Below are 15286 nucleotides of genomic sequence, written 5' to 3'. Positions count from 1 at the left end.
ATAAAAAAAGTGCAGCTCATGGAATAATTCTCATTGCGTAAAAGAAAAATGTCCAAATGTTTCGATATGTACTCAAAGAAATGCCGATTAATTCATTACATTGACAATTCGATTTTTATCTCGTTGTATAACATTTCAAAGAGCTACTATAAATTAGTTATGGCATGTTCGACTATTTAGTATTTATCTCTGAAACTCAAGATCGTTCAACGAAATCATAAAAGTCAAATAAACATTATCACGTTTTATTCCGAACCTCACGATGATTTTTTTTATTTGGTTTCTGAACATTTTGAAAAAAATATAAAAACACTCTAATTGCACAGTTTCGTCGGGCCACTGATCGCACGATATGCTGGTCTCGTCGGTAGCGTTGCTCGCTGGAAGGAGAAACCTTGGAAAAATAAAGTGGCATCGATCACAATAATAAAATAGAAAACGACATGCTTGCCCATAAAGGAATAACAATTTTCGCTTGTATGTATTTGAGAAATTTATTCACGAGATATGCCTTATCGATGTGACGTAGAAAAGTAATAAAAGATATCTGATTTTATTCGACATTGGCGCAAACGACTACTTGTGACTCTTAATGACGCCCAAAACATCTTGAACGTCCTCCGTGGAACCCAAGAAAATTGGGGATCTCTGATGAATTTGCGACGGAATGATATCGAGTATATTGGTCTCTCCGTTTGACGCCAATCCGCCAGCTTCCTTGACGATGTAGGCCATCGGGATGCATTCGTACAGCAAGCGGAGCTGAAAAAACGATTGCCGTGAGCATCGATGTCTCGAGCGGCGGAGAAACATTTGAGAGGATCGATGGTTACTTTGCCATTGGGCGCGTCTTTCGAGGCTGGGTACATGAATATCCCGCCGTACTTGATGGTTCGGTGAACGTCGGCTACCATGGAGCCCACGTACCTGGCGGCGTACGGCTTCCCGGACGAAGGATTTTTCCTCGAATCTACGTACTGCTCGACTGCCTTGTCCCAACTTCTCTCGTTGCCTTCGTTTATGCTGAGACGGAAACGAATGTAGCTTCCGACGGACCAATTTACGACATGCAAGTACGAACGCGGTGCGCGATCGCTAATGAATTACCTGTATATTTTCCCTCTTGGCGGTATCCTCATATTCCTCTCGGTGAGGATAAATTCTCCAATGGCCGGATCGTAAGTGAAGCCATTGACTCCGCCGCCAATGGAGAGGACCATCATGGTCGCCGAGCCGTAAAGCGCGTAGCCCGCCGCCACCAGGTTCTTGCCCGGCTGCAGCGCGTCGGCGACGGTCGGTGGCTTCGAGTCGTCGAGCTTCTTGTAGATACCGAAGATGGAGCCGACGGACACGAGACAGTCGATGTTGGACGAGCCGTCGAGCGGATCGAAGCACACGATGTATTTGCCGTGCTGCTCCGAGCGAACCTCGATGGCCGTTGGATTTTCCTCGGACACGAGCAGGCAGGTGGTAAACGACGACGTCAGCATGTTGATGAAAAGCTCGTTGCTCAGTATATCCAGTTTCTTGACTTCCTCGCCTTGCACGTTGGTCGTACCGGCGATCCCGTACCTTTCAAAGATTTTCATTGTCTATCGTGCAGCGCGTTCGTCAGAAATGCCCTGCTGGAGCTTCCACGCGGAAAACTCGTCCTCGCCCTTCGCGTCTACTTTCTACACTTTGTATTTTAATGCATCGCGCGTCGATTCGGTATAAAGAAATATTTGCAATGCGCATTGCATTTTTAGCTCTTCGTGCTGTTTTGTTACGGGCAGCAGATTACGACGGATAAATAAAAAGTTCGACGAAGCGAAGGCCAGCGTCTTTAAAGATTCAGATTGCTAAATTTAAAAACAGGATAGATTTGCGAAACGTCGATAGGCAGCACACTGATTTCGTTCGGCTATTTTAAACCGCAGCTCAGTTTACACATGCAGAAGCCAACGCGAACCTGAATGACTTGAGATAGGCGTGTGTTTGATAATCATCTTAACGTTAACGTCTGGCATTTCGGTTTTTCGCTCCATTTCTTCAAGCGAAACATGCAAATTGCGAGCTAGTTCGCATCTGATCAAGAAACACAGTTGCCAGAATTGTGGCACGATCACTTACATGTTAGCAATGCCGGCTTTCCTGACGGCCGAGCTGACGGCTTTCACCGCCGTTTGAATGCTGTTCAGTAGCTGCGTCAGATCACCCGTGGCATTCGGCACCTTTCGCTGCTCCGCGAGCACGAAGCGCGTCAGCGTCATGCAATTGGAATCGAACGTCTGCCCTTTGGTCGTCATGGCCAGCGAGTCGTTTCACGGCTGCTTGTCTGCAACAATTTTCGAGCGCGCGGATTTCGTGCGCGCGATCGTACTTTCTCACGGTTCGAACTGCTCGTGACGCGCGCACATTTTACTTCCGACTACGGAAAGTTTTCCGCGCTGATCTCGCTGTCGGTTCGGAGATTAAGAGTATCGGTGGCTTCTAGCACGAGACAGATTCTTTTGTGATCGACGTGTTTACGAGTGTTCGTCAATCAGAGCACCCAAAGATGAATCGGCATTTCGTTCGATAATTCAGCACTCGGAATCTCACTCACAAAAGATTCGGCAGTTCTACGGTGTAACAACGGTTGTCTTTCTTCGAACGTGTGCTTTTTAAAGGATTTTATCAAATTTATCGGCCGTTTTTTTCGCCGGTCTCGCACGCGATTTTGCAATGGGACCAGCCGAAAAATACGGGAAAAACAAAATTTTATATAACGCGCGTGCACCTTCCTTCGCGTCGGCAAAGAAGGTTGCGCCCGAAAAGAACGCCAGACGATAAACAGGCTCCAGCTGCCGCGCGCGGTCGAGGCGACGCGGTTCGAGTACGCGCGCGCGTTTTCACGAGCGACGAGTGCCCGAGGAAACGCGCGGAGAAAACACTCACGCAAATGTGGCTTGGAGCGTGCGGCGCAGGGAGTGCCTCGGAGACGGATGGCCAAACGAACGAGCGCGTCGGCTAGCACGCGCTACGGCGATCGCACGGGAAAGAAAGCACTGGCGCCGCGAGGAACGCGTTACGCGCCGACAGAGGCACCTCTCCCTTGCCCTCCCCGCGGTCGCAGCCGACGTCACTCGGTCGGCTATCGCGCTCGCCCCTCCTCCTTCTTCGCTGCTCGCGCTCTCGACGCGCTCGTCTCCGACCGAACAACGCCGTCGACGAGTATCGGACCTCGCGACGAGCCTCGATTGGTATTTCACGTCGGCTATGAATAGGTGTTCGCGTGTCTCTGCAGCCGGCGCCTCGGGTCGATTCTCATCTCGCCGCCCGGCAATGCTGATCTTCGGCGAACGACGTCAAAACGAAATCGACGACCGGTCGCACGTCGAAACAGAGCACCCGACGATTTTCACGCGTTCCCTGCCCTCAAACATCACCGATTGGCTGGAGCTTAGGCAACAGTTGCGCTTGTATTGCGCGCAGCTCCGATGTCCCGGGTCATCGAGGCGATAATCCCAGATGCTTTCAGCCAGTCAACGGCATATTTCCAGCTGGAAGAATCTTCAGAGGTTTCGCGAATATCTCTTTTTAAACAAGCGCAGCGCTGAGCGATAACACTCGCTCTTTTTTTATCCGCAGTATCCGTAGTTCGCATTTCCTCACGAGTGTTGCTATGAAAAGCCTGTAAAATTCCATGTTCTTGTTGATCCTTGGGACAAAAAAGCGAGGCGTCAGTGTCTCGAGACTCAAAAATAAAACAACGAGTTATGGCATTGGCGGTAGTCGAAAGCGTTATCAACCAACATACATCACATTTTGAATTAGCGTAGCTGACTGGTCAAACAGACATATCGAAATACGACGATAAATGATGATGAAACTGATGGGAACGAGTAGCGCGGCTGCAACTGGTGAAATTTAGGATTCGTCCTGACTCGTGCACTCTTCACTTTGGAATTGTAGTATTATGACCAGGTACGCCGTTATAGAACCCACAATCTGGCAAACGACACGAAAGAAAAATTCGTGAATCTTCATATCGTACGAATTGGAACTTACCGATACAACGAGAGAGCCGTTCAGCGAGAAGAAATCGAAGACTGTGAACTCAACGACTCCGTACAGCAGAGAAATGGAAAACTGGCGCAACTGGAACGAGCGAAATATTGACGTGCATGGGGGCTCGAAATAATCGCGAGAATCGATACTTTTGGAGCTCACCTTATCTCGAATCCCTCGCGATTGTGATTTTCTCAACAAGCCGGCTACAATGTCGCGCGTTCTTTCACTCTGAAAATAATTTACACTGAGAGAGTATCGCCGACTTTTCTGAAAGTTGGAGGAATGGCCTCTGTCCGCCTCGAATGCGCGAAAGAAACGGCGAGAAAGAAAGAAAGCCTCGTCCCCGTAGACAAGCGGAATGATCGGAATCGTGATCGACGCGTCAAACAAGACCCATGGATTTGTGGGGACACGAGGTCACTGCTTTTGGTCTCGGCAAAATCGATAACCCGAAGCCTCGACACTTTTCGCGAGGACGACCAAGTTTTTACCAAGTGCAATTTACCTCGTTGACGGCTGCCGTAGCGCGTGACGTGAGCATCACGACGGAATACAAGTACGGGAAGATGAAACACAATCCTCGAAGGTAGTCGCTTATCGCGAGGCGATCATCTCTGATCACCATTGGTTTAGCGATAATATCGTAAATGACCGAAGTCGTCACTAGCAGTGCATTCGTGACAGTGAGCAGCACGCTGAGCGAATAGAAGGCAGATATGTCGCGCGACAACTTGTCCAGCTGCACGTGCAATTGCCAGAATCGCGAGAGCTTATCCTCGACTTGGAGGACCGAGGCGAAGCCGTCCGCGTGCATCGAGCAGCCGGACAACTTGGCGTTCAGGCTGGCGCGCAGCTGTTTGGCGATCGTCACGACGATCCAGTACTGCATCGCGACCGAGGCCACGACGAAGTGGCAGATGTTCATGCTCAAGCAATACATCGCAAAGTCAAAGTCATTCACGGAGTCCGATATTGCAACGAGCAAAGACGCCAGAATAAATATCACCGGGACCACGTCGATGTCTCGGCCTGAATTGCTTCCCTCGTCGCCGCGATCCTCATTAATGCCGGCCCTTATCGCGATTAGATCGTTGTAGATGATGACCTGCTGCTCGCGTTTTATGCCAAATATCGCGACGATGCATATCGCGCTGGAAAATCCAACGACATCAGACGTATAATAAACGGAGTCGTTGTTCTGCGTTGACTTGGCAAAGTATCCGTAAGCAGTCACGCAGGTCGTTGTAACCATGAAAATTATGAGGAATAAGCTGGGCGCGACATCTTTGGCCGAATGCGAGAATCGATACGTCTCCCCGTTCGCGTCCAATGGAGTTTCGGTGTTCAGGCTTATTGCAGCGATCCCAGACGCTTTGAACAGATAGAATATGCACTTGCCGCCGGAAAACTCTCTGGACTTTCTTAAGAACTCCGCGACTCGGCTCATCCTGTGGCTAACTTTATTCTAAAATTGAAGCTAACCGTCGAAAAGTAGAGTGGCGCGTGCAGACGCGCTGAGTCCAGCTTCTCATTGAACTTCTCTCTCGCTCTCTTCTTATCTGCAAGTATCGTCAAGGGTATACGACGAGACTATTCCATATCGCGAGCATTACCTTTTCGATTGTCGTATTGCCCGACGGACAAAAGATGCAGACCGATGTGCCTGCAGTTTTGAAAGCGTCACTCGTTGCCACCATTGGCGCGAAAAGGACCGATGAAACTAAAAAATCAAACAGCGTTGGCACATAACAAGTCTGCATCTTGTCGATTGCTCTGTAAATGCGGCATTCCCTTACAAATACACATGGAAATAAAACGCTCGGCGTCTCTATAAATACAGTCTATTCTCGTCAAGTACTCGCCTTTGTCGAGACAGAAATAGCTTGTGATCTAGGCGTCATAGACTTGCCGCGTGATATCATCGAATGGAAGCCCGGGTCAAGTCCCTTTGGATTCGTTTGAAAAAAATCGATTCGCTCCAATCTAGCCGATTAGATTACGACATTTCAATGACACGTAACTTTGGCGCGGTTCGATCGTTTTCTTCCAACAAAGGTTCGACCTTGGCTGATTTCATTTGGCGAGGTCGCGATAACACGGTGACGCTTCGATTGCAAGCTATTGTCTGTCGCAACAGCCAAATATTTTCATGTGTACACTCGCCGGAGATCGATTGTGTCCTCCCATTTGGATTTTAATATTGGCTGGCTATGGGAGAAATTGAAAATGAGGAAAGAATCAATCTCCGCCAAGTGTACGTCATACACAATCCGCTTAGCTATGAAAATATCGAGCGTTAGAGTGAACGGACGCGACTTCTTACTTATTTCAAGAGATACCAAAGTAATCGGTGAGCCGACGATGTGACATTTTACCCACTTGTAAGTCTTACCTATTTCGACCATAATCCTTCAAATCAATTTATTACGTTGACTGTATTTAGCATCGAACACTGCTATGTGTTGTATGAAAGACAGTACTTGCGTAGGCATCGCTTCAATGTTCACACCTCGAGTTGCCGCCTTGCTCACTACTTTCAACGACTTTGCAAGCGAACATTTCACGTACAGCTGTTATGCCTACTTACGTCTATTGATTTTGCTTTTGTTTTTACACAATTCAGAAGTATGTGTAAACATACATAAAACTGATAAAAATATTGCAATCGGTTACGAGAAGAGATTTCCTCAGATGTTTTCATATTTTGAATCATTTCTCTGTTGAAGTATTTGTCTAAAAAGTCATTCCAGAACCACAATTGTATTGAAGTAAAAAATATTGACTGAGCTTGATAATAAAGTAAAATACGTTGGAGTATAGTAAATAATTATATTTTAACGAATCTAACTTGCTTTTACTATTATTGCCCTTTACAGCACTTTATTAAACTCACAGTATTTCATATTATTGTATCATCTGAAAAATAAATTTTGTTCAGACATCATTTCACTGCTCGTGTCCCACTTTCACGTTCTGCTCGCTCACTTCGAGCTCAAACTATTTTGCAAGCACGCAGTGGTGCTTTCTTGCTTGTAAGTATTGATTAGGTCTTTCGAATTGTTGTCTACCATCACTTTTCGTAATAACTTGAATGGAATTACTTTACACTAATTTGTTGGTATTTTAGTGCATACTATTAGAAATAAGTATGTTTCTACTAAGTTCATTTCGATTTTGGCAATTGTAATTCAACTACGTGTTGAAACAAAGAAATTACATCAGTTTATTCTGCAAGTTTCTGTAAAACAAAATTAAATGTTCGGTAGCAGTTGTTGCATCTTTTCGCAGAAATATCAACTCAGTGAAGAAAATGTATTTCGCTGAAATAGGTAACAATGACAGAATAAAAGTCGAAGGAAATTCCCTTAGATATTATCTCTTTATTTCCTGCTCATTACTCGTTAATCTTGCGTTCTGTTCTCCTCGCCATTACTGCGACATACAAGTAATTATTAATACAAATTAACAACATCCTTTAGACAATAGTTACATTAAATATAGTTAATCTTCTTACGTAGCAGATTTTACGCGTCAAGCGTCGCGAGAACACGTCGCCGTCTGGCGTATCGGCAATTCCTAACGTGTCATCTAAATAGCGGCGTTTCAGCAGTTACACTATTCGCATATATATATTTATATATATATATTATTGATACTTTTTTCATTAGTCTCCTTATATCGTTTAATAATTTTACTCCTGCTTATTGATTAATTCTAGGTAATTGGCAGTTCGTCAACTTGTTGATCGCCGATTCGCAAGACGTCGCGCGCCTTCCTTATAATCTCTTTTGCACTCTGTTGAACTTGTTTATATAATCACGAGTGTCGATCTTTTTTATCAATTTTTTCCTTTCTTCTCAGTTACTAAATCTAATTCACGTCAATGAAATGTTTCAAAGAATTATTGAAGGTGAAAGGAAGAAACTGACGCGCCCCGATATAGTAAAGGAGGAACGCAATTATAAAGGAAACAAAGTAGACAAAACAGCTGTGCTTTACCGACCAACGATCATAATTGTTTTGGCAAAAGATGCTCAATTCAAAGGGACTACGTGCGCGTGGTTAAGCATATGAATACAACTAATCGGTGAGGAAACTTTCATTGCTCGTTTTTAATACGTTGACGCATACAAAAATAGCGCTGCTATGCGTGAACTATCGAATTTCTCGTCGTTTTTTTAGGCCACCATGCTGTTGTGTATTATTTTTTTCATTATTGTTACTGAAATTGCACAAATTTTGTCAAAATAATTACAAACGTCTAACACGTTTATACAATGCATCTGGATATATCTTATCTAGATATTATGGTATGGTATAGCAGGCGTATTGTTCAATTTTTACTTATATATCGCTTGCAGAAATAATACAAAAATAGGGATTATGCGCTCGCTTATACTCTGGCAAAATATTACATATGCATGTGTGTGTATTTTATTTTTCTTCTCGTCATTTTTTTTTTCACTTTTATAATCTTATATAAGCCTCGGATACGCTAATACTCTACGTGCTACGTAAAAATTATTTGGTTAATATCACGCGCCCACGTGCATAGATCGCACGGAGTGCCTGTGAGGCTACGCAAAGTTAAATAATAAAATGAAACAAAAAAACGCACAATTAATACTAGGACGCTTGAGTGATTGAGTCGATCGATTCGGGCGTTACTTTTACAGAACTACACGCGGGAACGCTTAACTTTCACGCACCTCAGTCTCTCGTTTCGAATACAATGGATTAAATAAAAAAATGATGATTATTCAAAATCATCGAGAAATAAAAAAATCATGATTATAACGAAATGAAAGAGACGACGAGTAAAAACGATTACTAGTGAAGATAAAATACATATTGGAGGTACAGTTATAAATCCTGTCACGGACAGGTTTGCGTGGCGCGTTGTACTTGCCGCGCTCGCAGATATGGACGTTTTATCATTCTTATCGAGTCGCGAGATTCATTTTGACGCGCTTTTTAAAAAATCAGCCTCGCTTATCTCATTTCTCTTTCTTTCTACGAACAAACACAGACAAATTTGAAAAATTGATTTCTTAGTAAGTATTTTTAGTGACATGAACACGTTGCTTGCATTTGTCTTGTTATTTTGATTAAGTCGTTTTATAGTTTCATACGTCGTAAAAATCGTATTTTGATATCATCCCTTAGACCCATTATATTTTCTTCTTTGTTTACTTTGTCGACAATGACAATAAAAACACTTAATCTTTATAGTTTAGAGAACCATATATGGCCTAATCTAACACGAGTATATCATTAAAAATATAGAACATTCCGATACGTAAACCCATGACAAAGATAATCGCGCGTATGTATATGTATGTATGAACAAGGCTTAAAAAGTACTCGATAAGAAGAGCCAACTGTCTGCCCCTAGACATTAGTAAATCTTCGGCGCCGATCTGTCATTGATCGGTCCGGCAGTTTTGCGCAACGACGTACCTCTACGTATTTGATCCATTAATGAGCCTCTGACCTGTATCGGATCGAGAATCGGTACTCTATTAGCCATAAGACGTCTTACGCTTGCAGATCTCATACTGATTCGTTGAGATTGAGGTTGCTGATGAGACAGCCTTGCGTTGAACGTGTCGAGGAACTCGTTGGATGTTCTTGAGCTGCGATTTGAATTCTGTTGCTGTTGCTGGTCAACTGTGAGCTTTCTTGTGGGTTTGGGACTGTTATTCGCCGAATTTTCGCCTGTCGACGAGGAACCTAAAGTCACGCTGCTTGTCAGTTTGGCATTCAGCGCCGCCATGAAACTGTGCGCTACCCCGCCGGGTCCTTGAATTGACTGTTGGCTATTACGCGAGTCCGGACTCGAATTTCTATCGCGTGATCCTGCGTTCACTCTAGTCAATGTTTTTCCCTCGGGGGTTAGTTGAGCGTGGGCATAAGTGTGCGCCTGTACTGTGACTTTACGGCGCAGAAGGGATGGACTTGCTGGAGTGTGGCGTAATTCCGTCAGCGTTCTTACTGTTTCTGATACGGAAATGGACCTGTAAAAGAAAGAGCTCGCTTAAAAAACAAGTTGCTTTTTTTTTAAATAATTATGATTTACCCCAAAAGATACGTTTTTAAAACTATTCGACTTTTTGCGATTGAACATAATTTTAATAAGCAATGCAGTTATCTTCAAGTTTGTTATTTTTTCCCTCGAAGTCGAACTATCAACCAAAGAGAAAACATGCAAAAAATCAAGTTCCACTATGATTTCATAATTTTTTTAATAAAAGCGTATTAACCCATCTAAAACTAATTCGTTTATTGCAGTATAAGAATTAATTGTGCAAAAATGACAAAAAAAACAATACCTTCTCTGTGAAGCAGGGCTGCCAGCAGCACTCGGCGGGGATGAACCTTCTAGTAAGAAAGCTGGTGGTGGGGGCAAGCTGTCCAGATCGTCGCTATGATTACTGGCGCGATCGTCAAAGCTGTCACCCACAATAGCCGACACGCGTCTTGTTGGTGGAGCTGGTTTATTTGCTTGTTGCAGGGAGTTGCGACGTTGTACTATCGCACTCACGGATAACCGTTCGGTATACTCCACGTTACTGTTACTCACATTCGTAGTTGACGATAATATAGTATCTGTTATTTCTTTGACAGTCTTCGTTGTTTCCGAAGTCTACAATTACAAATCAGGATAGAATTTGAAGCGTTAACAAATATTGAGAGTTAAAACTCTATACCTTTGTGTTATTGTCAGTCGTTGCAATATCGTTAGATGTAGTAGTAGGAGGTGGAGGTGGTGGTGGGTGCATTTCTTGAGCTCGGCTAGCCGCCAAACTTGCCAGTTCGTGCATATTAACGTACATGGGCTGATGGAATAGGTGAGGCTGTTGCGATGCTAATTCTGGAAATTCGAAGAAACATACATCACACTCATACTTCAGTATTTACAACGGAAAGTAAATTCTCATGACTGTTCCTACCTTTTGCCAGATGAGCAGGAATTGGCAATTTAGTTTTAGCTCTGGGACTATTGGAGCCCTGATTCGCGGGATCCGAATCGACTCGTGCCGGAACAGTTGGCCTCTCTAAGCTCGAACACCTGTTTGGTATTGGCGGTCTCTCGCGACCTAAACTTCCACTGCTATTTTTTCTTTGTTGCAATCTCGCCGCGTTCAGTTGTGCATTTACTACAGGATTCGAAACCGGCGACGCTGGTTGACTACTACTTTGCTCTGGAGCTTGGAACGTGTAGACACTCAGTGCTGGCCTCTGATGACCCTTTTCATACGCTGGAAATTGTTATACTTGATTTATCTATTTTTATTAAAAACCGTTGGCAACGTATGACCCGTGCGTATGTAATCTCTTTTACTTTAATAATGTGTTGAGAATGTTGTCATGGAAAATAATGAGAAACTAAAAAATTTGGTCTATTACTTATTTGTAAATCAAAAACTGAAGTTTATTATTTCCGAAAAATTTTGGAATCATTTACAAAGAACTACTTCGTTATCGTCAGCTTCATTGTAGAGTATTATCATACATTCAAAACAATGTTATCTTCAAATTGTATGCTCAATCAACGCAGTTGCATGACTCAAACGTTCACAAGGTTCAAATGCTTTCAATGACTTAAAAATGTTAAAAATCTGTAGCTAGATTATGTATAAGAATTAATTTAAATATACATGATTTTTATTAATAGATGAACATTTTTCAATCTAGATCAATAGTTATATCAGTTATAAAAACGGCGCAGTTTTTTTAATCATTTTAACGCTAATTGCAAACATACACTTTTCGCGTCGTGTTTACATAAGTGTGGAATTTTAATTATAATTTTAACAACTGCAAATCAGCATAATGCTAAGACGTAATGTGACAAAGTACGTTAGGTACAACTTTTGAATAGAATTACCTGATGAAATGGTATGAGGTCTTTCGTTCGCGGCATTGGGATCTTGCGAATCAACACGAGCAGTTTCTTGCTGAAGATCAGGCCACGTCGAAGTTGCTGTGGGTTGCGATCCTCGATCAGTCTGTGGTAATGTGCACGACACCTAAAAACCAGTAAGCAAATCATCATTCATCCACTAAATAACGCAGTTTCTAAGAAGAAACAACACGACAGCTAATACAAAGAACACTAACGTAATTATAGCATGCAAAAGATAAATCTACGCCATACCTGTCTTCTGTACATTGGTTGCAAGTAAAGTGTCTCTTGAAGCGATGTGAAACCGGAGTCGCGCGAACCACCGTTGATAGAACGGTGACGGTGACGCAGCGTCACCATACCATTGAAGGGCTACGGATATATAACATTGACCACTACGATAGTTTTTTGTTTCGATTGACGAGAGAACTGGCTGCATCCCTCAGCACACGTGTCGCACAGTCGTGTCTACATAGATTTTTTTTATCTACGACTAGGTTCTTGTAATAATAGTGTGTGAAAACAACTACTAGACTTGCATGCCGTATATACGTCGAACTAACACATAGCTAAACAACGTCCTTTTGTGCGTGTATATATATACACACATAACAACGCAATTGGTCAATTCGAGGAAAAAATCATAGACGCTTGAATTACGTGAATTGAAGCCAATAAACAATCGTTTATACTCGATTTATCACGAGTTTGCAATCGTCTCAATTGTATTTTTCCTCCAACTCCAGCTAAGAATCTGACTAAAAACAGAAGAATAAATAATAGCACGTCTACCTGCTGTGAAACGGATCGGTGCCAAGCCGACGATGGATAGCCAGCCGAAGGGCTTGGATGGCTTTTACACGATCCGCTGCTGCTACTTGTTAACGAGCTGATTGAGCAGACGGAACTCTTACGCGAGCCAAGTGATAGCGAGGGGCTTGAGGGTGGAGTTGCCAAAGACCATTGCGACGGGTCGCGACCTTTCAAGTCTGTTATCACTTGTTCTGAAGCCGGTGGTAACTGTTGGGGTAACGCTGTGTGTTTCTCCAACTGCTCTGCTACTTCTTGCAGATGCGTCATTTCCATCAGCATCGCGATTTCTTCGTCCTGCCGGTATATGATCAAACGAACGTTCAATAGATTTTCCCAAAATTTATGGAAGGATTGTCGGTATTTCAGGCTATACGCCATGGAAAATAGTATAAATATATTGTCACAGAGATATGATTGAATGTCTAATTGTGCATTAAGAAACATCATAATGCACCTGTGTATCATTCAATCTTTTTAATTAAAAATAAAAGCAGAATGAACGCTTTGATTTAAAAGCCCAATAAGAAACAACAGCAATTTTTTTCATAGAAAGGTACTTACAAGAACAGGTTTCAAAAATTTGGCAAACTGACAAAACCGTCCCCTCTCCTCTAATAAAGCAGCCCTAACAGCCTTCCTTTCAGTCTCCTCTAATGTTTGGCGTTTCTCTTGGACAACGGCGGCCGACGATTCAAGGAGTCTGCCTAGTTCAACATCAGTGGCACTGGAAGCATTACCTTGACTGACAGCATGTGGCAATGTGCCATAAATCTGCTGTTGTTGTAAACCCTTACGGGCTTTTTTCTTCTGTAATCTTAATGTATCACTTGATGTCTTTTTCAATTCTGTTCTTGCCTTTTTATATTCTAAAAAAAGAGAAAAACAGTTATTAGCAAATCAAATTTCACTGTAAAATAATATATTCACCTTTAGCATGCTCCTTATCTAAATATACCAATGACTTCTTCCAATCTTCTAATTTGTCTTGCAGGGGAATAATCAAGCAGTCCATTATAGCACTGTTAACAATATCACACGTTTAATAAATGCGATTCGATCAAAGTAAACATTTCATATTTATTTTTACCTGGTAAAAGATTTGACTCTTGTCTCGACGGCTTTGTGCCTTAGACAAATCCGCGTGAGAGCTGTCCCAATTTCTCTGGTAGCTCCTATAAAAAAAGATTTAAAACATGAAAAAAATTATCACACGCGCGTATCAATAGACATAAATCCAATGTGGAGCAGATAACACGTAACTTTCGAACGTGAGTTCCGACGTGAAAGAGAGAAAAACGTCGATGAACCCTTTTGAATGATTGCACGCGCGCACAGCGGCAGTCTATTGACTGTTCAACTATTGTCACTGAATGAGAAAAAAGAAAAAAATTCGCTTGTCCATACCTCGAGCATTGGTGGCAGCGTCAGCAATCTTTTGGAAGGCCTCGAGGTACGCTGATATTGCGAGTATCGCGGCCCTAACAAAAAACCATATACGGTCAAGCGATCTGTCGTATTGGCAGTTGCGACACACGAAAAGTCAACAAGCAATTAGGACGAATTAAAAACTTACTTGAGACAAGTGTGCAGTTTGGTCGCCTTGGAGATGAGATCCTCCCAGAGTGGAGCCCCGTTCTGCAACAAACAACAAACGTACGCATATATATACACAGTCGTAAAGCAAAGAACGCGCGCACACACAGAGCACATATAGAGCATTGAAGAGCGTCGCCATAGGCAGCACTCCATGCAAGGGGAATTCGCTTTGTAAAACATAAAACGATAAACTTTCGTACCTTCATGTCGAGGATGATCTGTTGGAAGAGGCAGCCTAGTGCACTGCACTCTCTCTCGGCGCTCGCGTCCATGTTTGCAAACTCGCGTCTCCGTACACACACACCGTCGCCTACGGGAATCTCTTATTTACCTATCCGTCCGACTCGTCTTCGCCATCGAGAGAGACTGCGAGGCGTTCGTTCGCTAGTTCGTTCCTCCCACTCACGCTGCTGCCGTCGCGGTCATGCCCCCTTTACCGCTGTACAACTTTATGCGCGCACGCGCAGCTATTATGGGGATGCGGGGGCACTTCTATTGTCTCTCTCTCTCTCCCTCCCTCTTTCTCTCTCTCCAAGCTTTTCACCGATCACCTTTTTTCTTATTCTTTATTTTATGGGAGCACTTCCTTTTGCGTGCATGCCATTTCACAAGCACAAAGAGAAGCTGCGCGCGTCCATTGAGCTGCGCACACGCTACAATGAATGCTTCTGCACGCGCGTAGGATGCGTTAGATTTACGGCGTTCACTCGAAAATTTGACCAAATTTCACAATCTATCGATGGTTCTAGTTCGATGACAACGTTTATGAGTTTATGCTGCAAAAGATGATTGTCATTGCGTTGAAAATTTTCTGTAACAAGATATAAACGTTCTCCAAGCCGACACAAAAAGTTTTCCCTCTTTTTTTTGACAGCTTCACCCCTCTACTACTACCTCGACGGTTCTCATTTCATTAGGTCTCCCCCACCATTA

The 15286-nt window shown here is 43.3% G+C and overlaps 3 protein-coding genes and 1 long non-coding RNA gene across 5 annotated transcripts; all 4 read right to left on the bottom strand.

Moving 5' to 3' along the window:
* Positions 1-423: 423 nt before the first annotated feature.
* On the bottom strand, positions 424-3054 carry LOC131673940 (fructose-1,6-bisphosphatase 1). Its single transcript, XM_058952340.1, has 5 exons — positions 2920-3054; positions 2113-2317; positions 1108-1572; positions 834-1023; positions 424-762 (listed from the first exon to the last, which is right to left on the bottom strand). The coding sequence occupies exons 2-5, from the start codon at positions 2286-2288 to the stop codon at positions 577-579; spliced, it is 1017 nt and encodes a 338-aa protein (XP_058808323.1). The 5' UTR covers positions 2289-2317; positions 2920-3054; the 3' UTR covers positions 424-576.
* Positions 3055-3546: 492 nt separating this feature from the next.
* LOC131673941 (putative gustatory receptor 28b) lies at positions 3547-5030 on the bottom strand. The gene is made up of 5 exons (XM_058952341.1): positions 4541-5030; positions 4195-4263; positions 4033-4122; positions 3782-3972; positions 3547-3682 (listed from the first exon to the last, which is right to left on the bottom strand). The coding sequence occupies exons 1-4, from the start codon at positions 4973-4975 to the stop codon at positions 3892-3894; spliced, it is 675 nt and encodes a 224-aa protein (XP_058808324.1). The 5' UTR covers positions 4976-5030; the 3' UTR covers positions 3547-3682; positions 3782-3891.
* Positions 5031-5173: 143 nt separating this feature from the next.
* Positions 5174-6564, bottom strand: LOC131673943 (uncharacterized). Its single transcript, XR_009302764.1, has 3 exons — positions 6428-6564; positions 5649-5755; positions 5174-5594 (listed from the first exon to the last, which is right to left on the bottom strand). It is a non-coding gene; the product is annotated as an uncharacterized LOC131673943 (long non-coding RNA).
* A 755-nt stretch (positions 6565-7319) lies between these two features.
* On the bottom strand, positions 7320-15189 carry LOC131673938 (protein MTSS 2-like). 2 transcript variants are annotated; one of them, XM_058952336.1, is made up of 13 exons: positions 14554-15189; positions 14331-14392; positions 14162-14235; positions 13845-13929; positions 13685-13776; positions 13319-13623; positions 12737-13051; positions 12197-12316; positions 11927-12068; positions 10989-11297; positions 10746-10909; positions 10368-10681; positions 7320-10052 (listed from the first exon to the last, which is right to left on the bottom strand). In XM_058952336.1, the coding sequence occupies exons 1-13, from the start codon at positions 14623-14625 to the stop codon at positions 9434-9436; spliced, it is 2673 nt and encodes an 890-aa protein (XP_058808319.1). In that variant the 5' UTR covers positions 14626-15189; the 3' UTR covers positions 7320-9433. The 2 variants fall into 2 exon arrangements, with proteins under 2 accessions (XP_058808319.1, XP_058808320.1); XM_058952337.1 differs by lacking the exon at positions 12197-12316.
* Positions 15190-15286: the final 97 nt, after the last annotated feature.

This window comes from Phymastichus coffea, unplaced genomic scaffold (genome assembly GCF_024137745.1).
Source record: "Phymastichus coffea isolate CEN01 unplaced genomic scaffold, Cenicafe_Pcof_1.1 PCOF00206, whole genome shotgun sequence".
Classification (NCBI taxonomy): Eukaryota; Metazoa; Arthropoda; class Insecta; order Hymenoptera; family Eulophidae; genus Phymastichus; species Phymastichus coffea.
The sequence above is the reverse complement of the archived record's forward strand: the minus strand, read 5'-3'. Positions and strand labels throughout refer to the sequence as shown.